Below are 22,930 nucleotides of genomic sequence, written 5' to 3' on the forward strand. Positions count from 1 at the left end.
TAAGTTATTACTGGTGATGGTAACGTTGATTATTTGTTTCAGGGGCTGTCTGCCAGGCTCCTGTGCTGTAAAAGTTCTATTTTTGCCTTCGTAATAGATATGCATCTCACAGGGAGACAGTTTGAGACTATGCAAATATCCAGTTCTCGTCATATTTCCACGCACTAATTTTAGCAGTCCGGCAGTGGATCTTGCCTGGAACCATTATTACTGTGATGTTGGCCAAATGGTGATTTTCTGTTTCCGTCACTGCTTCTACGTTGACTAATTGGAATTCTGTAAGAAAGATCTGTTCCTTTGTCCTTATTTATTTACTCAATTGTGTATTCGTATCAGTATTGACTCTTGCACACTTATTGTGTTCTCTGGGCTCTAATCCATTCCTATTGCTTTAAAAAAATTTTTTTTAATGTTTATTTTTGATATATGTAGAGAGACAGAGCATGAGTGGGAGAGGGGCAGAGAGAGAGGGCGACACAGAATCCAAAGCAGGCTCCAGGCTCTGAGCCGTCAGCACAGAGCCCGATGCAGGGCTGGGACTCACAGACCGCAAGATCGTGACCTGAGCCATAGTTGGATGCTTAACCGACTGAGCACCCAGGTGCCACCCAGGCAATACCTATTGCTTTTTGTTACATGGTCCCAGATCTAGCCGCTGGGGCCTCCTTGTGCCTTTTTGATATGTCCTCATCATTTTTTGAGAGCTTCCTTACATTCTGGCACTACGAGATATCCCAAGCTCATCTCGTACTTTCCCTGCCCCAGCCCTGGACGCAGTTATTTTTCACACAGCCCTGGTTCCTTAGTAGAGGATGATACTAGGAATCAATACCTGAGTGCCACCTGAGTGCCAGCTGTGCCGTCACTGCTCCCAGGCTCTCCCGCTGGTCAGAACTAGGAGCTGCCTGTGTGTGAGTGCACTCCTGCCGCCCCACCCCCACCCCCAGCTGTTCTCCGGCTCACATCCCTCCTGTTGTGCCAGCCTGAGTCCCTCTCCAGTTCCCTGACCCAGATCTGAGCTGAGGCCCTCGGGGCCGCCTCTCCAGCTCCCCAGTGAGACACCCTGCTCATTGGCCTCTGCATTCCCTTCTTAAGCCCTTTTTTGTCCCTTCCTTTACTTTCTCAGTTCTTTCCCTCTTCTGACATTATGGATGAATTATCTCTCCCTCCTCCTGGCTCTTTCTGTGTCCTTTTTTTCTCTTCTTACCCCCTAGAGAGATGTCAGAACTCCTGCTATGGGCACGTGAGGACACAGTTTTTCTCTTCTGAGCAGCCTCGGAACTGTCCGTCCAGTGGTATGGACACTGTCCATGTGGTTAGGATACTTAGTTCCCACAGAAGAACCAGGGGACACTGGTCAGAATTGGTCAAGTACCAGCAACTTAATGTGATTCAGCCTAATAGCAAAGTAGTTCTTAGCTGGTGGGGCTGGGTAGGGAATTTCCAGGAGGGGGCACATGTTTTTGAAAAAGTATATGCAGCAGTATGATTTTTAAAAAAAAAAATTTTTTTTTTAACGTTTTATTTATTTTTGAGACAGAGAGAGACAGAGCATGAACGGGGGAGGGGCAGAGAGAGAGGGAGACACAGAATCGGAAGCAGGCTCCAGGCTCTGAGCCGTCAGCCCAGAGCCCGATGCGGGGCTCGAACTCGCGGACCGCGAGATCGTGACCTGAGCTGAAGTCGGACGCCCAACCGACTGAGCCACCCAGGCGCCCCTGCCACAGTATGATTTTACATATATAGATGCAGATATAAAATACCAACTTCAGGAGGTAAAGGTTGATGAAACCCTTCAATCTTGGGGGTAGACATTGTAAAGGGAATCATTACGAATAGGGGATTCTTGGAAGAAGGGGATACTGGACTTTACAGTCGAGTACGGAGCATTAAAGAGTTTCTCTTCTTTATTGGCGGGTACTTAAGTGTGAAAAGACAGGGAAACATTGACGTTTAAGCAGATTTCTTGGCCGCAGGGTTCTGGGCTTGCAGAGATCCTCTCCTGGAGATTAGCAGGGCTGACCGGAGCACAGGCAAAACCCGGCTAAGAAGGCAGCGGCTTGTGTCCTCTCCGTCACTCTGGGGCTGGACCAGAAGTTCTCTGCCTTTGTTCCACAAAAGCCTTGAAGACCTGCATGAAGGACATGAGGTCTGTGGGCTCTCAGGATAGCTGTGACTTTGCCTTCTTCCTTACAGACCAAGAAGGCCCGATGGGATTGAATGAGTGGGAGCTTTGTTAAGGGAGTAGCTTTAAATCCACAGGAATTTGCTTAAAGGTAGTCATCTGCAGACTTCGGGACTTGAACTGCCATAAGGAACACGCTCTTTGTACTCCGTTCATGCCAAGCTCCCCCTCCAGGCACCCCATTCTAACTCCTAGGCTTGCCTCTCCCACACTGAGTGGAGGGACACTGAGGCTGGGAACTTGTCATTGGGTTTTCTACCTCTGTTCTCCCCCATCTCTGGGCTACTCTGCTCAAAGACTTACAGTAGCTCCCCATTGCCTATAGGGTAGAGTTCAGATTTCTTGACCTAGCACCAAGGCCATTGACATTCTGGCCTTCGCTGATTTTTCTTTTTTAGAAAAAAGTTTTTAATGTTTACTCATTTTTGAGAGAGAGAGAGAGGCAGAGAGAGAGGGAGACACAGAATCCAAGGCACGTTCCAGGCTCTGAGCTGGCAGCACAGAGACTAACGTGGGGCTCAGACTCACAAACTGCAGGACCGTGACCTGAGCCAAAGTCAGATGTTTAACCGACTGAGCCACCCAGGTGCCCCATAGTTTCTAGTTTCTAATACAAGAGTTTCTTGGAGGGCTTTGTTTTCCCAAGTTAGAAGGGTCATGGGGAAACTGATACCAAATAGCCCCACTAAGTTAGAGCACAGCTCAGAAACAGAAGGCACAGGTCAGACCCCCATGTGTTTGCTCCACACAACGTGCACAACAACAAAGTTGAATTATTCTTAGTTTAGAGGACCCAAAACCCCAACCCAAACCAGCTTCCATAATGAGGAAAGTTCACAGCAGGAAGTCCAAGTTATAGGGCTCTGAGATGTCACTAGGGTCCTTCCTGTCTCTCCTCCATCATGCCATCCTTGTTCTCAGGCTGGTCAGCGGATGGCAGGCAGTGGCCTTGGGACAGCACCTTCTTTTGTGTCCAGTGGGTGGGAACATGGGATGTGACTCCTGCCCTCCGTTCTACTTGGTTCTACTCAGGTAGCATGCTATTCCGGGCCAGTAACTGGCCCCAGAGGCTTGTTCTCTGCTGACCCGCCCTCTGGAGGTGGGAGGTAGGTCTTGGCTTGCTCTGCACCTCCTGGGTATCGGGGAGGGGTGGCTTTCTGAACAAACCTGGGGTTTTAGTAGGAAGAGGAAAGGAGCATGGATCCTGGGTGGAAATAGTGCCCCCTCTGTCCTTTATTAATGCACTAGACTTGGAAGCCCAAGTAGAGAGTTGGTGACGGACTCTGGCCCAAGATGCCAACAGAGGACAGCATGTCCTATCTCAGTCCCCATCTGTGGGAGGAATCCTCTTAGATTTAAAATCCTTTGTTTCAAATGACTGTAATGAAAAGTGACAGTTCCCGCCTCAGCACCAATCATCTTTTGCTTCGAGTCAGATGAAGGCAGCCAAGTGTGTCCAAAATGTTTTAAAATGCCAAACTTCATTGTGCATCCCTGTGGCCCTTTATTAACCATCTGGTGCCTCAATTTTTTCCCTTTTCCCCTCTGCTAGACACTTATTAGGTTGGCCCTAATTGCGTGAAATTGCTGTTTTTGTACGTGACAAGCAGTCAGCTATCAGTATTCATGAGGTTCAACGAATACACCATTTCTGACCTTCTCCACAACCCTGTGAGGTGGGTGCTGGGCTCTCGCTCTTGCTGACGGGGAACGTGACTTCAGAAAGGCGGTGCCATAAAGTCACGGAGCTGGGGTTTGACCCCGAGTCTGTCTGGCTTTTTAGCCTTAAACTTGCCTGGACAGCACACATCCTCCTCTGGGAGCCACCGACCACCGGTAATGCGGCAGGAACTCAGAGCCAGGTTGGTGTAGGGTGTGATGTGATAGTTCCTGAGATCAGGGGTCTCCAACAGAGCAGACCAATTGGTCAGACTTCTTGGTGCGGTCGGTGCCCTGAGACCGAGGTGTGCTACTTGTCCCCCGCACCCCCCCCTGCACCTTCCCTGCCGCCCTGTCGCCCTGTCGGGGAGGGTTAGCAGAAGGTGTGGCTGCTCTGGCAAGGTGAGAACTCCAGAGGACTTTCCTCAGGCAGGGGGAGGGAGGCTGCAAGGGGTGGAACGGGCCTGTCCTCCCTAGCAGAGCCGTGCCCAAGGGGGTGAAGAGCGGCTCACCCACATCAGACCTGGCCTGGCCCTAGCGGGTGGCAGCTGGGTGGAGCAGTGGACGGACTGGGCTGTGCGGGGAGCCACCTGCCTTCGCTGGACCCTGAACTCAGAAGCTGCGTGGCCAGGCCTGCACGTGACCTGCCGCTCTCCCCAGCCTTCAGGAGGCAGCACTCGCCAGGAGTTTAGGACGCCTCCATTTTTAATCCTGCCTGTCGCAGAGTTGCTGGATGATTCGGGGCACCTCTCTAAGGTGAGGAGGACTCGCTCAGTAGTTCACCTGAACGACGGTGGAATTCCTGGGGCGCCTGGGTGGCTCAGTCGGTTCAGCGTCCACCTCTTGGTTTCAGCTCAGGGCATGATCTCACGGCTTTGTGGGTTCAAGCCCCTCATCAGGCTCTGTGCTGGCAGTGTGGAGCCTGCTTGGGATTCTGTCTCTGTCCCGTCTGCCCTCTCCGACTCACGCCTCTCTGTCTCTTCCAAAGTAAACTTAAAAAAATTAATAATAACAGTGGAATGCCTCCCTAAGAACAAAGAGCCCTGTTTTTATTATTTTTTTTAAGTGTATTTATTTATTTTGAGATAGAGAGCACGTGCATGAGTTGGAGAGGGGCAGAGAGAGAGAGAGGGAGACAGAGAATCCCAAGCAGGCTCCGTGTTGCCAGCGCAGAGCCCAACGCAGGGCTCGATCTCCTGGAACAGGAGGTCATGACCTGAGCGGAGATCAAGAGTCGGACATTAACAAACTGAGCCACCCAGGCCCCCCAGAACTCCGTTTTTTAAATAAATTTTTGTGGTACTCGTATGAGTTTCCAAGTGCTGCTGTAATAAATTTACCAGAAACTTGGCTTACAATGACAGAAATTTATTCTCCCACAGTTCTGGTGGCCAACAGTCTAAAATGAAGGTATTGACAGGACCGTGTTCCCTCTGAAAGCTCGAGGAGGTAGGGGCACTTGGGTGACTCAGTCGATTGTCTAGCTATGGCTCAGGTCATGGTCTCCCAGTTTGTGGGTTCGAGCCCTGTGTGGGGCTCCGTGCTAAGCTCTCAGAGCCTGGGCCCTGCTTCAGATTCTGTGTCTCCTTCTCTCTGCTCCTCCCCTGCTCGCACTCTGTCTCTCTCTTTCTCAAAAATAAATAAACATTTAAAAAAAAAAAAAAAAAAGCTCAAGAAGAGAACCCTTCCCCTTTTTGGCTTCTGGTGGCTCCTGGTAGTCCTGGGTGGTCTTTGGTTTATAGCTACATGATTCCAATCGCTTGTCTTTGTTTTTACGTGGCTGCCTGCTCCGTTCCTCTGTGTTTTCTGTCACTTTCTGTCACTAGGGACACTTTCATTAGATTTAGGGCCCACCCTAATCTGTTATGATCTCATCTCAAGATCCTTAAATAATTGTGTGTGTAAAGACCCATTTTCCAAATAACATCACATTCTGAGGTTCTGGGTAGACCTGAATTTAGACATTATTCAACCCACTAGAGTACCTCTAAATATATGAAATTAAAGGTGCTTGGTTTTGTGTGGAGGTAAGTGGGGGCCCACGACCCTGGCCTCGTGTCCTTGTTGCCTACCACCACCCTCGGCCCCCAAGGATGAGGGTCTGCAAACCACTAGGTACTCAAGGCTCCAGGAAGCCCTAGTTCACCGTATCCCATGGTGATGAGACTTTGGACTTACAGTTTTGAACTGATGCTGGAATACGTTAAGACTTTGGGGGCTCTTGGGATTCATGGCCTAGTTCTTTGGTTAAGAGCCACTTGATGTTTCTCAAATGTGGTTGTACCCCCCAGAATCACCTGGGAGCTTAGTAAAAAAGCAGATACCAATGAGACTTTGGGTGCTGGTCAAAACAGAGTAGACACATTTATCCCTACCCATCCACTAATACAGCTAAAAATACAGGACATTGTGTATAAAACATCAGAAGACTGAAAGGTGGAGAGAAGAACACAGTACTGAGTTCCTTGGATTTTCTATTTGCCTCCTATGTATCCCAGACTGGGTGCCAAAGAAGCCCACAACCCAGAAATGCCAGTGAGCATCGACCAGAAAAAGCCCCAAGGAAAGCTCGCTCGCTCTCTCTCGTCAAAGGACTGGAAAAGGAACAGCCTAACAAAACAAACCTTTTTGAGAGTAACACCCTATTCCTGCAAAACACCAAGGAAAATTGCTTCTCCCCTCCCTCCTGGTTCTAGTAAAGGCTGAATGGACAGCTTAGACATCCATCCTTGCTTTGTGGTAACCAACCAGGTACCCACCCCCACCTTCAGCACCCCAACCTACCCTCCCCCGATGGGTCTGGATGAGAACCTGGACCTTTACCACCACCCAGAGGTGACAAGATGTGCCCCCCACCACGACAGTCCCCTTGAGGTGTCACTGGAGCCTAGACTTCGACCCCCACCCAGTGATGATGAGGTACCCCCTGGGTGTCAGTAGAGGCCAGCTGAGGAGCTGCGATTTCCTACTCCATGCTGCTGTGTCTCTCACTCTCCCTGCCAGGGTGCTGTTGGTGGAGGCCACACGGGGAGCGTGGATTTCCTCTCATCCAACGGTAGAGACTCCGTGCTTTTCCTTCCCCCACTAGCATGGTTCTTGCAAAAACCTGCTAAAATAGAAGGTTTAATATAAGCTCCAGAGTATCATAACATTATACCCCAAATGCCCAGGCTAAGTCTCAGCAAAGAAACGAAACATATAAAGAACAAAATGGAGATTTGAGAACCGAAGAGAGTAGTAACCAAAATGTAAAAAATCACTGGAATGGCTCAATAGAAGAATGGATGTGACAGAAGAAAAAAAAATCAGTGAACATGAAATTATCCAATTTAAACAACAGAGACAAAATAGACTGGAAAAAAATTGAAGAGAGCCTTAGAGACCTAAAAAGACACACACACACACACACACACACACACACACACACACACACATATAATATTTATAATTATATATATAATAAATATTTACAATTGTATATATATAATATTTAACATTCATGTACCTGGAGGCTGAAAAAGTATCAGAGAAACAATGGCTGAAAATTTCCCAAATTTGGTGAGAGATACAAACCTACAGATTCAAGAGTGAATGAAACCCTAACAGGGTAAACCCAAAGAAACCCACACCAGGACACCTGATAATCATCAGGCTTCTGAAAACCAGACTCTTCAGAGCCACATGAGAGGAAGGATGCATTATGTCCAGGGGAATGGCAGTTTAGGTGCAGTGGATTTCTCATCAGAAATGTGGAGGCCAGAGTGAAGAGAGAACTGTCACCCCAGAGTTCTGTCCCAGTGAAAATATTCTTTAGGAATGAAGGTGAAATCAAGGCTTTGTCACTTGAGGGAAAACTAAGAATTTGTTCCCAGCAAACTTCCCTACAATGGTAATGAAGGGAGGTTCTCCAAAGAAAAGAAATGATAACCAAAGAACACCTGGGACAAAGAAAGAATGGAAAGAATAAAAATATGTGTAAATGTAATAGGCTTTCCTTTCCCTCTCGAGAAAATGACATTTGACAGTTGAAACCAAATTTGTAATACTGTCTGATGTGGATTTTAATGTCTGTAGAGGAAATGTTGAAGATGATTGCAAGGGAAAAGGGTAAAAGAGCCCAACAGAGATAAGGTCTCTTTACTTAGTCGAGATGTAAAATGTCAATACTAGTAGACTGTGCAAAGTTGCATGTCAGTAGTATGATGCCTAAAACAACCACTAGAGAATCTGTACCAAGAAATACACTCAAAAACAGTATAGATAGATAAAAATGTAATTCAAATAATCTGCAAGAAGACAGGAAAAAGAAAAGATGCCTGAGCCATACTCCAGACCTGTTACTGAATCAGAACCTCCAGGATCTGTGCCTGGGAATATACAGTTTTAGTGAGTGCCTCTGGGGATGTCGACAACCATCCAGGTTTGAGAATTTGTGGTCTAGACCAGTATTTTTTAAACAGCAAATTGCCGACCCTGTTAGGTTGTAAAATCAATTAAGGTGAACACCCACACCCCCCCCCTTCCCCACCTTTTGAAACAGAATAGAATATCGGGCTGGAAAAGGAAACACTGGAGTACATTATAGCTAGTCGGAGTAATCCTTTGTGAAATGTTTTGGTGGGGAATATAATGTGCATACGTACGAATGTGTGCGTGCTCAACCCTTAGGTGAGGGTAGGCTGAAGAGACAGTGTCCCCAGGAATGACCGTCAACTGATGCTGGGTAGGAGTTGGTAGACGAGTAGCCCGGCTTTCGCAGAGTAGCGACGGGCTCATTGATGTGCCCTCTGTTGGCTTCACTCCTTGTCCCTCTTAATTCCCTACTCTCCTACACAGGTTTCTTGGGATAATTTCTCAAACTATTTTGACTCCAACCCTTATCTCTGATTGCAGTTCTGAGGGAACCCAGCCTAAGCCACTGTCTCTTTCTGAGCAGGACTGCACGTTGATCTTTGTGATCGCAGGGAGAGGGAAGTTGCAGGACACTCAAGAGTCCAAAGCTAGCCCCAAGGGAATCAAGGGGCAGCTCCGTCCCTCCCCAGCGCAGTGCCGTGTAGGCATCAGGTGTTAACGCGTGCTCCTCCTGTGAGGCCTGAGCGTGAGATCCGTCAGTCTGAGCCGTCCTGGGTTTCACAGCAAGTGTCACCCTTCCCTGGAGCGCAGAAAAACGGGGCAGGTGGTGTAGCCCAGCCAGGCCTCTCTGTCGGGGTGTCAGTGGTGACGTGCAGACACAGTTCTATTACTGGACCACGGAGGGGGCACAAACCTACCCGTCCTTTCATGGGACTCTGAAAGGCATGATTTCCAAACGGGAGCTTTAAACAAGAGCAGAGGGTCCCCCGTATCCCGCAGGCGCACCTGCTGTGTGTCCTAAGAAGGGGCATACTGGGGTCCTGGGGTACAGCCTGGCAGTGACACTCACAGGCCTTCAGTCCCACATAAGGAAAAGTCCAGCAATGCCAGGCCCCTACCCGGGATTTTCCCTGTGGCCTCTCATCACAGGTCCTCTGGTTAGCTGTGGCCACAGTGGTGCTTCATAATAAACAGCCGCAGGATTCCGTGATGGACAACAGTAAGCACTTACCCAGCTCAGACGTCCCTGCGTTGACCGGTGGTTCTGATGGTCTTGGCTGGGTTCACTCACAAACCTGGGGGTCAGGTGAGCTACACTGGGCTTGGCCGGAGCAGCGCTGCTCCACACGCGTGTCACTCCCGGGACCGGAGGTTAGGCTGAACACGTTCTCCTCACGGCAATGTCATAGGTATAAAGAGGGCGAGGCCAGCCACACACGCTCTTTTCAAGGCTCCGATTATGCTTTCTCTGCTAACACTTCATTGGCCAAAGCAAGTTATGTGGTCAAGCCCAAAGTCAAGATGCGGGGATGTATACTCCCCCTGTGGAGGCAGAGGGGAAGGGAGGCAGTGAATATTTGGAACAGCCGTCTAGTCTACCACACCTTCGAACGCGCAAGATGGTTCAAGAATCCAGTGCCGGGGCGCCCGGGTGGCTCGTTCGGTGAAGCGCCCGCCTCTTGACTTTGGCTCGGGTCATGACCTCAGGGTCGTGAGATCCAGCCCCGGGTGGGGCTCCACGCTGAACTTGGAGTCTGCTTAAGACTCTCTCTCTCTCCCTCTGCCCCTCCCCTGATCGGCGCCCGCATACACGCTCGCTCTCAAAACAAAAAGAGAATCCAGCGTTGTGGCAGGCACAGTGCCCGACACGCCGCAGGAGCCTAAGGTGACCGCAGACAGACCGTGCCGACACCTTTCCCTTTTCCTTGTCTCCCGCAGGCTTTTGCCGATCGTCCGCGTGCCCGCAGCGATGGGTCGAGCCCGCCAGGCCCGTGGCACTGCCCGGGGGCTGTCCTGTCACTAGGGCCCCGTGGTGGCATTAGGATGCACCTGTCGGCGGTGTTCAACGCCCTCCTGGTGTCCGTGCTGGCAGCGGTCCTGTGGAAGCACGTGCGGCTGCGTGAGCATGCGGCCACTCTGGAGGAGGAGCTGGCCCTCGGCCGCCAGGCCCCAGAGCCGGGCCCCGCGCTGAGGATCGACTACCCCAGGGCGCTGCAGACCCTGATGGAGGGCGGCACACACATGGTGTGCACGGGCCGCACGCACACTGACCGCCTCTGCCGCTTCGAGTGGCTGTGTTACTCCAGCGAGGCCGAGGAGTTCGTCTTCTTCCACGGCAACGCGTCCGTCATGCTGCCCAACCTGGGCTCCCGGCGCTTCCAGCCGGCCCTGCTCGACCTGTCCACCGTGGAGGACCACAACACCCAGTACTTCAACTTCGTGGAGCTGCCGGCCGCCGCCCTGCGCTTCATGCCGAAGCCCGTGTTCGTGCCCGACGTGGCGCTCCTCGCCAACCGGTTCAACCCCGACAACCTCATGCACGTCTTCCACGACGACCTGCTGCCTCTCTTCTACACCCTGAGGCAGTTCCCCGGCCTGGCCCACGAGGCCCGGCTCTTCTTCATGGAGGGCTGGAGCGAGGGCGCACACTTTGAGCTCTACAAGCTCCTCAGCCCGAAGCAGCCACTCCTGCGGGCACAGCTCAAGACCCTGGGCCGGCTGCTGTGCTTCTCCCATGCCTTCGTGGGTCTCTCCAAGGTCACCACGTGGTACCAGTATGGCTTCGTCCAGCCCCAGGGCCCGAAGGCTAACGTCCTGGTCTCGGGCAACGAGATCCGGCAGTTCGCACGGTTCATGATGGAAAAGCTGAACGTGAGCCGGGCAGGGGCTCCCCTAGGCGAAGACTACATTCTGGTCTTCAGCCGTACCCAGAACAGACTCATCCTGAACGAGGCAGAGCTGCTGCTGGCACTGGCCCAGGAGTTCCAGATGAAGACGGTGACGGTGTCCCTGGAGGACCACGCCTTTGCAGATGTCGTGCGGCTGGTCGGCAACGCCTCCATGCTGGTCAGCATGCACGGGGCCCAGCTGGTCACTGCCCTCTTCCTGCCCCGTGGGGCCACTGTGGTCGAGCTTTTCCCGTATGCTGTCAATCCCGACCACTATACGCCCTATAAGACGCTGGCCACGCTGCCTGGCATGGACCTCCAGTACGTAGCCTGGCGGAACATGATGCCAGAGAACACAGTCACGCACCCTGAACGGCCCTGGGACCAGGGGGGCATCGCTCACCTAGACCGGGCGGAGCAGGCCCGTATCCTGCAGAGCCGCGAGGTCCCGCGGCATCTCTGTTGCCGGAACCCTGAGTGGCTCTTCCGAATCTACCAGGACACCAAGGTGGACGTCCCATCCCTCATCCAGACCATACGGCGCGTGGTAAAGGGCCGGCCGGGGCCGCGGAAGCAGAAGTGGACTGTCGGCCTCTACCCAGGCAAGGTCCGGGATGCGCGGTGCCAGGCGTCAGTGCAGGGCGCCTCCGAGGCGCGCCTCACCGTGTCCTGGCAGATCCCGTGGAACCTCAAGTACCTGAAGGTGAGGGAGGTGAAGTACGAGGTGTGGCTCCAGGAGCAGGGCGAGAACACCTATGTGCCTTACATCCTGGCCCTGCAGAACCACACCTTCACCGAGAACATCAAGCCTTTCACTACCTACTTGGTGTGGGTCCGCTGCATCTTCAACAAGATCCTCCTGGGACCCTTTGCAGATGTGCTGGTGTGCAACACGTAGCGAGCGTGCCGTAGCCAGGCCTGGGTGGGGGTGTGGCTCCTCCAGCTCAGTGGCCCTGGGCCCACTAGCCCCGTGTGGCGGCTTCTGGGAATTGTTTATTTATTGAGCAGGCCTGCCCCAGGCTTGTGCCCCCATGTCATCTTACTGCATCTGGAGTGTGGGGTCCACAGTCCTCTTTGCCCTGGTACGATGGGACCCTCCCAGCCCCCTTCTCCCATCCTGAGCATCCAGACCGTGGAGAAGGTCCTTAGCGGGAGGAGGAGGAGGAGGAGAAGGAAGAAGGAAAGTAAGAACCCTAAGGAGCCTCTGGCCGAGTAGTCGTGCCGTCCCCTACTGAATCTTTCTGGTTGATCTCCAGGTGTTTGGAAACTGTGAGTAGTAGATCACGTGGTTGCTTGGGTGGGTGATTCATCAGCTTCCGTCATCATGAAACGCCTGTAGCACAGTGAAGGTGTGTGTGGAACATTCATTAAATGATTATAAACATCTTGGTCCAGTCTTTTTTTTTTGGACAGCGGGAAGCGGGCTGTTAGTCGGTACCCACATGCTCTTTAACCCCAGCTGTCACCCAAGGCGACGTGGTGATGGGAAAGCGCCGAGGACTGTGACGTGAGACAGGCTGGTCGGATTTCCTCTTGATCGCTGGACGGATATCGCATTTCCGGCTAAGTGGGGCAACGAGGCTGGAAGCGGGAGGGACAGGGCCGTGGTGAGCAAGAGCCGTGTCCACCAGGGGGTTTTCTTAGGCTGAAGAGGACTCACAAGACCACAACAGACCACACTTGGCGTCGGGTCCCCTTAGAAGGACATAGGACAGGACGTTCAGCAGGAGAGCGTAGAGCACTTTTCTTCTGCAGGAGGAGCCCTCACACCAGCCCCGGGGCCATCCTCGCCCTGTTCCGCAAGTCCCTGCTCGAGGGTGACGGGGCAAGACCCATGTCAGTAGTTGGGGCCACTGGCTTAGAAGCCCCATAGGAGCCATTCTCTTTCAAACAACGGTCTTAGTTCCCAGGCCCCTCAAGGAACATCCCGGATTCTAAAGCCACTGCACTCAGGGGAGCCCCCAGCTCTGGCGTCCCACCAGATATTTTAGTTCGTTCACAGCCCTTCCAGTGCAGATGTAGCTGATCTGTCAGACGTCAGTTTTACTGTGAGCAGTTTTGCCAAATAGCACACCTGACATTCCACCTTTGTCTGGCTTCCGTGGAAACAGCTAAGATCAACTGTGTCCTGAGAGAAGAGAACCTGTTGCAAGCCTGACTCCTGGGAGGGACAGAAAGGGGGTCCAGGAGGTAGAGTCCCAGGCTGTACCTCAATTCTCAGATTGTCGCACCAAGCCCATCAGCAGTTCTGGAGCCAAAGTTGTGAATTAGATGAGTAGCCTGGTCACTGGCTGAGGGCTGCTGTGGGAAGCATGGCCTCGGTGCCGGTTGGTGGTGGGTTCAGAGCAAGAGATCTAAAGTGGCACATTCTCAGGGCCACCTGTGCCTCCCTGACATTTCTCTTACCCAGAGTATCTTTGTCCCTAACTGTAGCCTCCATCTGCCACCTTCTCCAACTGCCACATTCATCCACACAGAAAGATTCAGTTCATTTGGAAGTTTCAGACACCGCCAGTGTGGAGGTAAAATGACGCAATTAGTGGGTTTTCACTAAAGCTGAACACATCGTTACCCTGTATCTTGGCAACTCCACTGCTAAGTATACCCAAGAGAAACGAGTACTTATGTCATCAAAAAGACATGTATAAAATCTTCACGGCTCTACACGGCCAGAAATTAAACCCAAAGTTTTATCAACAGGTAGATTCATGCCAAGGACACAGTAATTTAAAAAAAAAAAAAAGAAAGAAATCTGGGTATACACAGCAGTGTAAATCTTACAGATACAATGTTGAGTGAAAGAATAAATGTTGTACAATTCCATTTCCATGAAGCGCCAGAAGAGGAAAACAAATCTATGGCAGAAGTCAGAATCGCTACTGGGAAGGGTAAAGACAGATGGACACAAGGGAACTGGGGAGGTTGCGAATGTCGAGCTGGGTGGTGGTCACGCAGCGATTATCCGTGGAAGCAGTCATCAGCTTATACTTGAGATTCGTGCACTTTATATACTTTACGTACATTATACCTTAATTAAAAAGAAACAAAACCTTGGCTCAAGGGGCAACTCTTCTGGAAAATTCAGTGTGTGTCTCCTCCAGCTCCTTGGTAATTAGGGCCTGCCGCATCCCCCAAACCCCAGCCGTACCCCCGTCGCGGCCTGAAACTCTGCTCCTGCACAGGGTTGCCCACAGGCTAGCGGCTCTGTGTGGGTGTTTATGTGCGTGGATCATGATGTAGAAGAGGCGCCATGAGTGGTTCATTGTTTCAGTGAAATGATGGATTTCTGCCTGTGTCCAAATGGCTTTTCACAAATTTATGACTCTGGTTTCTTTTCTCTTAACATTATAACATGAACACTTCGCCATGTCACTGAAAGTTATTCTCTGAAAACAAGATTCTGGTTGGCTGTAGACCATTCCATTGGATGGACTCACAAAAAAATGGATCTCCTTTCCCCAGATCACAGCATCTGTTACCTGGCACGAACCTGGACCTATGTGCCCAACAGCCCAGCCCAGGCCCTTCGACAGCACTGTTTTTTCTTTTGCTTCTTCTTTTTAACATATTTCTTTCATTGATGTTTAGTTGATTTACAGTGAAGTGCATAGATTTTTTTTTAATATATGAAATTTATTGTCAAATTGGTTTCCATACAACACCCAGTGCTCATCCCAAAAGATGCCCTCTTCAATACCCATCACCCACCCTCCCCTCCCTCCCACCCCCCATCAGCCCTCAGTTTGTTCTCAGTTTTTAAGAGTCTCTTATGCTTTGGCTCTCTCCCACCCTAACCTCTTTTTTTTTTTTTTCCTTCCCCTCCCCCATGGGTTCCTGTTAAGTTTCTCAGGATCCACATAAGAGTGAAAACATATGGTATCTGTCTTTCTCTGTATGGCTTATTTCACTTAGCATCGCACTCTCCAGTTCCATCCACGTTGCTACAAAGGGCCATATTTCATTCTTTCCCATTGCCACGTAGTTGAAGTGCAAAAATCTTCAGTGTAGAGTTCCGTGAGTTTCACTCATACATATTTCTTTGTACCCCCATGCCCTTGCAAGATGTAGATTATTTCCATCATCCCCATATTTGCAGTTAAAAAAAATTTTTTAAGGTTTATTTTTGAGAGAGAGAGAGATTGAGAGAACCTGTGCAAGCGGCAGAGGGGCAGAGAGGAGGACACAGAATCTGAAGCAGCCTCCATCCAGGCTCCAAACTGTCAGCACAGAGCCCGACGTGGGGCCCAAACTCACAAACCGCAAGATCATGACCTGAGCCGAAGTCGGATGCTTAACCGACTGAGCCACCCAGGTGCCCCGTATTTGTGGTTTTTTTAAACATTGGAGATTTAGTAGGCAAGAATTGCTTGTTAGTATATGGGAGTCATAAGAGCGCATTTAACATTAAGGGTATTAACATTTTGTCATTACTGTTTGTTTTAAATTTGTGTCTTAACACGGCCCATCAAAGGATCAGGGGAAGGGAAGGGCAGCGTGAGACCTGGGATCTGGGGTGCTCAGGAAGCCCCTCCGACAAGCCCTTCGCAATAACCAGCGGCTCCCTCCGCACCCCGTGAGCCAGCTCTGAGGTCACCTTGCTGGCTGTGGGGGGGGGGGGGGTGGCAGCAGGCCAGTGCGAGGCTGGGAGGGGAGCACACCTGGACACCTGATGCAAAGCAGACACCGGAGGGGTGCTCCTCAGCCCCTGACTGTCTAGTCTCTGGCCGCCCCTCTCGGCCACCCCTGTGTGGTCAGGCAGTCTAGGTTCACCTGCCTCTGCCCCAGGCGTCGCCCAACAGCGCCTATGGCCCCATGGAGGGTGTCTTCGTGAGGGCCTCCCCCTCCCAGGACAGGGGGGGTAGCATCAGGCCCGCACATAGTCCTCTTCAGATGCGGGAGAGGGTGGAAGGGAGGCAATGACACGCTGCTGTTCCTCCCGCGGGGGGGTGCGGCCCTGCTCTCCCTGTCCCTGGGGTTGAAGATGGTGACAGTCTGACCAGGCCCTCCTGGTCAGCACCACGGGCAGAGGCCAAGGCCGCACCCACATGCGGAAAGGCCCTGTGACGTCTCCCTTCAGGAGCCATACTGGCTGTGGGACGCCAGGGCCTTTAAAAAAAGTTTTCCTGTCTCACGTTCAGGTCCTTCATCCATTTTGAGTTTACTTTTGTATATGGTGTAAGAATGAAATCAGCCATTTGTAGCAACGTGGATGGAACTGGAGGGTATTATGTTAAGTGAAATAAGTCAGGCAGAGAAAGACAGATACCGTATGTTTTCACACATATGTGGATCCTGAGAAACTCAACAGAAGACCAGGGGGGAGGAGAAGCGGGGGGGGGGGGGGGTACAGAGAGGGAAGGAGGCAAACCACAAGAGACTCTTAAATTCTGAGAACAAACTGAGGGTGGATGGGGGGTGGGGGAGAGGGGAAAGCGGGTGATGGGCATTGAGGAGGGCACCTGTTGGGATGAGCACTGGGTGTTGTATGGAAGCCAATTTGACAATAAATTATATTTAAAAAAAAAAGAAAAAAGAAATAAAGGAGTTTTCATTTCTCCTCCCAAAGGAAACCTCATGAAGCCACACAGCTAATTTAGAATTTGAGATAATTCTGTCTGACTTGGGGAATAAAAAGCACGAAAAGGTGCAGTTGCCTTCTGGGAGCTTACGTCCTATGGAAATAAAGAACCTGTGCCGGGCTGTTGTGCTATCAGACTTCATAGGTTCAGTTTGGTCAGCCTTTTTCTAGGATGGCTAAGGTGTAGCAAACAAAATACAAAATACTCCAACTTGAATTTCGTGGAACAAATATTTGGCAACACTACCTTCTTCCAACTGATGGAAAGTGTGAGGGAAGGTTAATAATCCCTGTGCCCCTTGCTCCTGTTGTCCGAGTGGAAACCAGAGGCACTGGTGGGAGGGAAGCCTCACACATGCCTCGGCTCCAGTAAGAAGTAGGGACGAAGCCAAATGCCTGAAAAGATGCAGGGAAACTGGTTGTCTCGTGTGCATTGCTGATAGGAATGTAAAATGTAGTCTGGGAACAGCTTGGCAGTTTCTTAGGAAATTAAGCATATCACCATGAAACTGCACTCGTGGGCATTTACCCCAGGGAAAAAATTCTGTATGAGAATGTTAGAGGAGCTTTAATTGTATTAGCCCCAAACTAGAAATGACCCAGCTGTCCTTCAGTGGGTGAGCTGTAAACAAACCGTGGTCCCTCTGCACCACGGGATACTACATAATAAAAAGGAACAGTAATAAAAAAAGGGAACAGACTATTGATAAGAGCAACAATCTGCATGGATCTCAGGGGCGTTGGGCTGAGTGAAAAAAGCCAGTCTCAACAGTTTGCATACTGTGTGATTCCATTTCGATACCATTCTCAAAATGACGAAAATGGTAGAGATGGGGAACAGGTTTGTGGTTGCGGGGGGTTAGGGTGGGTGAGAATAAAAGGGGTGCGTGTGACTACCTAGGGGTAGCAGGAGGGAGACCTTTGTAGTGCTGGAACAGTTTCGTATGTCGATTGCCGTGGGACTTAAGGGACCTACACGTGACAAAGTGACATGGAACCACGCACGTACAGTATGGCAGTGTTCAGTCCGTGGTTTTGGTATTGTACGATACTTACGGAAGATGTAACCACTCGGGGAAACTGGATGAAGGATACACAGGACCTCCCCGTACTATCTTTGCAACCACTATGAATTTGTAATTATGTCAAAAGTTAAAACCCAAATCCTTGGGAGGAGACGAGGAGCAGGATCCAGGCTGGGCCTGGAGGAAGAATTCAGGGAACTGCACAGCCTTGGAGGCTGCTACTGGAGCTGTGAGTTCAGGAGCCAGAAGCTGAGCTCCGGTCCGAGGCTCAGGATGCCACGGTCACTGTCGCAGCTGCTGCCACTGTCACAGCCACCTCAGTCACCACAGAGCCGGTGACCGAAAATAGCCGAGAGGAGCAAGAAGACATCCTCCACCTCACTCTCCAACCGTCCCATGAGTGCGTCCAAATAGTGGCATCTAATCTGCATCCCGAGACCTGCTGGGCTGCAAGGGAGTCTGGGTAATAGCATATGCAGCCTGGGCAGCACAAGAAGCCTTCCTAGGAGGGCGGGTTGGACGACCTGATCCAAATTACACATCCACCACTGTCACCCCCCAGGGCTAGATGTGTCTTTGTGTGGGGACAGAGCTTCAATGTGTGCAGGGCAAAGAAAGAATGTATCTATTCCTTCCCACCACAAAAGTCAGCAAGATGCCTGGTGTGAGTGTGTGTGTTTTAAATGTTCACTAGAATAAGGCGATCCAATGTGCAAGAAGCATCACCATTGGATTTGCCTTTATGCACTAGCGTCCCTGGTTACGCCCTGTGTCGGTCACGTGGACATGTGGAGGTGAGGCCCTTGTTCCTTGGTGTTACGCGGGGTCTGTGGTATAAATGATCCTCTAGAAAATGATGCTGGGGAGACACACACAAGAAACTTTAAAAATCATATTCTTGGGGAGGAGCCAAGATGGCGGAACAGCATGGAACTTTTTTGTGTGTCTCACGTCCATGAAATACAGCCAGACCAACACTAAACCATCCTACACACCTAGAAAACCGATTGGGGGATTAACGCAACAATCTGCACAACCTGAACCACAGAATTCAGGTACGCGGCACGGAGAAGTGAACTTGGGGAGCGAGAAGGTGCAGGAAGGGAGGTGCTTTTGTGAGCCAAGAGAGGACGGAGACTGGGGGGTGGGGGTGGGGGAGAGAATACGGGAAAAGCACCCCTCCCCAAAAGCAGCTGGAGAGAAAGTGGAAAATTGGAAACAGCCGCAGAGACTAAACTAAAAAGGGAGAAAGGAGAAGGCAGAGGGTTTAATTCTATTAAGACTGTAAACAAGGGGAGCGCAAAGGATGCAACTCCGCGGCTCCCTACCTGGCGGTGCTCTGGTGGGAAGGGCGAAGCCCCAGGAGCAGAGTGGGGTCCGGGAGGTTCTCGGGCCACACGGGGAAAAGCGGTTCCACTGATGGAAGGACATTTGGTAGAGACTCTTGACGCCACCTGGTCCCGGCAGACCCCGGAAGGCGGCCACATTCGCTGGTGCTGGAACAAGGTCGTTAAGGGTGAAGACTGGTGCCAGATGTGTGTTGTGATTTTCCATAATCCCTGCTGCTACACCGTCTCGTGAACTTTTTCTGGGGTGGGCGGCACCTGGTCGTAGTCTCGGGGCACCGGCAGCAGCAGGGCCCAGCAAGCGTTCCTGGCTGCGGCCGACATTCGGCCCTTGCTCATTCGGCCACTGCTCGGTGAGACCCTCCCGCAGAGGGGCGGAACGGGTCAAAGCCGCAGTCCTTCAGAAGTAAGGGGCCGGGGAAGAGAGATGCATCTGAGACAAAACGGGAGAGAGGTGCTGCCTGGGACCTGGTCACGGAGAGTGAAAGAGCGGGGAGTGGACGAAAGCTGAGGACAGAGGACGGGTGTGCTGCTGACCCAGGAGAACAGCCTGGGTGGCTGGGTGACGCCATTTTAACCGCTCCAGCGGATGCGCATGCGCACCTACGAGCACCGCGCTCCGCCCCAGTAGGCCAGCAGCGCCATCTAGTGGAGAGCGGAGCCGTTACACTGAGCCCCGCCCAACTGCGCCAACCTCGCTCTTCAAGAACACAAGTCTCACCACCTGCTTAATTTATGGCCTCTAAAGCGCTACATAGACTGACTTCTAGGGGAAAACGAAGCAACTTCAGTCCTACTTCAATCTGTTAGCAGGTCCATCTATTCAGTTTTCTTTCTTTCTTTCTTTTTCTTTTACATTTCTTTATCTTGAATACAGAAAGAGAAAAACTCATTTTTATTTTCAATTTTCATTAAAAATATTTTTCTTTAATTTTTATTACTATATTTTTTACTTATTTGTAAATTTTTTCAAATTCTATTTTACTTCCATCACTTTATTTTAGTCTACTTAAGTGTATTCACCTTTTCAAATTTTCAAATGATTTCCTTTCTTTTTCTTTCTTTTTCTTTTTTTCCCTTTTTCATTTCTTTTCTTTTTCTTGAATGAGAGAGAAAAAATTCATTTTTACTTTCAATTTCTATTAAAAGTATTTTGCTTTAATTTTTTTACTATATTTTTTGCTTTTATGTAACTTTTTTCAAATTCTATTTACTTCCATCATTTTATTTTAGTCTACAGTGTATTCACTTTTTCAGATTTTCAAACGATTTCCTTTTCTTTTTCTTTCTTTTTTTAATCTTTTTTTCTCTTTCTTGTTTCTTTTTCTTGAATACAGAAAAAGAAAACATTCATATTTATTTTTAATTTTTATTACTTTTCTTTAATTTTTTCTACTTCATTCTTTACTTTTGTGTATATTTTTTCAAATTCTATTTTACTCCCATCATCTCATTGTAGTCTACTTCAGTGTATTCATTTTTTCAAATTCTCAAATGATTTCTTTTTTTTTTCTCCCCCCCTTTTTTTCCCTCTAATCTGTCAAACCACTTTCAACACCCAGACAAAACACACCTAGAATCTAGCATCATTTATTTGGTTTTTGTGTGTGTGTGTTTTTAATTTTTTAATTTTAACATTTTTAAAATTTTAATATTTTTTAATTTTAATTTTTCTACCTCATTAATTCCTTTTCTCCCTTCAAAATGACAAAATGAAGGAATTCACCCCAAAAGAAAGAGCATGAAGAAACGACAGACAGGGATTTAACCAACACAGATACAAGCAAGATGTCTGAACCAGAATTTAGAATCACAATAATAACAATACTAGCTGGAGTCAAAAATAGATTAGAATCCCTTTCTGCAGAGATAAAAGAAGTAAAAATTAGTCAGAATGAAATTAAAAATGCTATAACTGAGCTGCAATCACAGAAGGATGCCGCGGTGGCCAGGATGGATGAGGCAGAACAGAGAATCAGTGATGTGGAGGACAAACTTATAGAGAATAATGAACCAGAAAAAAAGAGAGAGATTAAGGCAAAAGAGCACGATTTAAGAATTAGAGAAATCAGTGACTCATTAAAAAGGAACAACATCAGAATCATAGGGGTCCCAAAAGAGGAAGAGAGAGAAATAGGGGTAGAAGGGATATGGGAGCAAATCATAGCAGAAAACTTTCCTGACCTGGGAAAGACACAGACATCAAAATCCAGGAAGCACAGAGCACACCCATTAGATTCAACAAAAACCGACCATCAACAAGGCATATCATAGTCAAATTCACAAACCACTCAGGCAAGGAGAGAATCATGAAAGCAGCAAGGACAAATAAGTCCCTAACCTACAAGGGAAGACATATCAGGTTTGCAGCAGACCTATCCACAGAAATCGACAGGCCAGAAAGGAGTGGCAGGATATATTCAATGTGCTGAATCAGAAAAATATGCAGCCAAGAATTCTTATCCAGAAAGGCTGTCATTCAAAATAGAAGGAGAGATAAAAAGTTTCCCAGACAAACAAAAATTAAAGGAGTTTGTGACCACTAAACCAGCCCTGCAAGAAATTTTAAGGGGGACTTTCTGAGGGAAGAAAAGATGAAAAAGTATGTATATATAGAGAGAAATAAATAAATAAATAAATAAATAAATACCAAAAGCAACAAAGATTAGAAAGGACCAGAGAACATCACCAGAAACTCCAACTCTGCAAACATCATAATGGCAATAAATTCATATCTTTCAGTAGTCACTCTAAACGTCAATGAACTCAATGCTCCAATCAAAGGACATAGGGTAACAGAATGGATAAGAAAACAAGATCCATCTATATGCTGTTTACAAGAGACCCACTTTAGACCTAAAGACACCTTCAGATTGAAAATAAGGGGATGGAGAACCATCTATCATGCTAATAATGGTCAAAAAAGAACGCCGGAGTAGCCATACTTATATCAGACAATCTAGACTTTAAAATAAAGACTGTATCAAGAGATGCAGAAGGGCATTATTTCATAATCAAGGGGTCTATCCACCAGAAGACCCAACAATTGTACACATTTATGTGCCAAATGTGGAAGCACCCATATATATAAATCAGTTAATCACAAACATAAAGAAACTCATCGATAGTAATACCATAATAGTAGGAGACTTCAACACCCCACTCACAGCAATGAACAGCTCGTCTAATCAAAAAATCAACAAGGAAACAACGGCTTTGAATGACACACTGGACCAGATGGACTTAACAGATATATTCAGAACATTTCATCCTAAAGCAGCAGAATAAGTCTCCAGTGCACATGGAACGTTCTCCAAAATAGACCATATACTGGGACACAAATCAGCCCTAAGTAAGTACAAAAACGAGATCATACCGTACATATTTTCAGACCACAATGCTATGAAACTCAAAATCAACCGCAAGAAAAAATTTGGAAAAGTAACAAATACTTGGAGACTGAAGAACATCCTACTAAAGAATGAATGGGCTAACCAAGAAGTTAAAGAGGAAATTAAAAAGTATATGGAAGTCAATGAAAATGATAACACCACAACCCAAAACCTCTGGGACACAGCAAAGGCAGTCATAAGAGGAAACTATATAGCAATCCAGGCCTTCCTAAAGAAGGAAGAAAGATCTCAGATACACAACCTAACCTTATGCCTTAAGGAGCTGGAAAAAGAACAGCAAACAAAACCGAAAGCCAGCAGAAGACAGGAAATAACAAAGATTAGAGCAGAAATTAATGCTATTGAAACGAAAAAAACAGTAGAACAGATCAATGAAACCAGAAGCTTGTTCTTTGAAAGAATTAACAAAATTGATAAACCACTAGCCAGTTTGATCAAAAAGAAAAAGGAAAGGACCCAAATAAATAAAATCAAGAATGAAAG

At 48.9% G+C, this 22,930-nt stretch overlaps 1 protein-coding gene and 1 long non-coding RNA gene across 24 annotated transcripts in view; one reads left to right on the forward strand and one right to left on the reverse strand.

Annotated features, from left to right (window-relative positions):
- Positions 1–22,930, forward strand: part of POMGNT2 (protein O-linked mannose N-acetylglucosaminyltransferase 2 (beta 1,4-)) — a 76,477-nt gene that overhangs the window by 38,178 nt on the left and 15,369 nt on the right. For 11 of the 21 annotated variants that reach the window (XM_053903903.1, XM_053903908.1, XM_053903909.1 and 8 more), the window contains 2 exons: positions 3,738–4,600; positions 10,136–12,469. The exons of 1 other annotated variant lie outside the window; for it this stretch is intronic. In XM_053903903.1, the coding sequence (XP_053759878.1) occupies positions 10,241–11,983 (1,743 nt within the window). In that variant the 5' untranslated portion in view covers positions 3,738–4,600; positions 10,136–10,240 and the 3' untranslated portion in view covers positions 11,984–12,469. Of the gene's footprint in view, positions 1–3,737; positions 4,601–10,135; positions 12,470–22,930 lie in introns of those variants that run through there. 9 more of the 21 variants (XM_053903913.1, XM_053903915.1, XM_053903917.1 and 6 more) reach the window with 3 other exon arrangements.
- Positions 1,878–21,336, reverse strand: LOC109251345 (uncharacterized). Of its 3 annotated transcripts, none has more exons than XR_008422634.1 (4): positions 19,017–21,336; positions 6,768–6,953; positions 4,628–4,836; positions 1,878–2,131 (listed from the first exon to the last, which is right to left on the reverse strand). It is a non-coding gene; the product is annotated as an uncharacterized LOC109251345 (long non-coding RNA). The 3 variants fall into 3 exon arrangements; XR_008422635.1 differs by lacking the exon at positions 19,017–21,336 and adding an exon at positions 9,429–9,474; XR_008422633.1 differs by lacking the exon at positions 19,017–21,336 and having other exon boundaries at positions 6,768–7,172.

Source organism: Panthera pardus, unplaced genomic scaffold (genome assembly GCF_024362965.1).
Source record: "Panthera pardus isolate Hobbes unplaced genomic scaffold, ASM2436296v1 HiC_scaffold_16, whole genome shotgun sequence".
In the NCBI taxonomy this organism is placed as follows: Eukaryota; Metazoa; Chordata; class Mammalia; order Carnivora; family Felidae; genus Panthera; species Panthera pardus.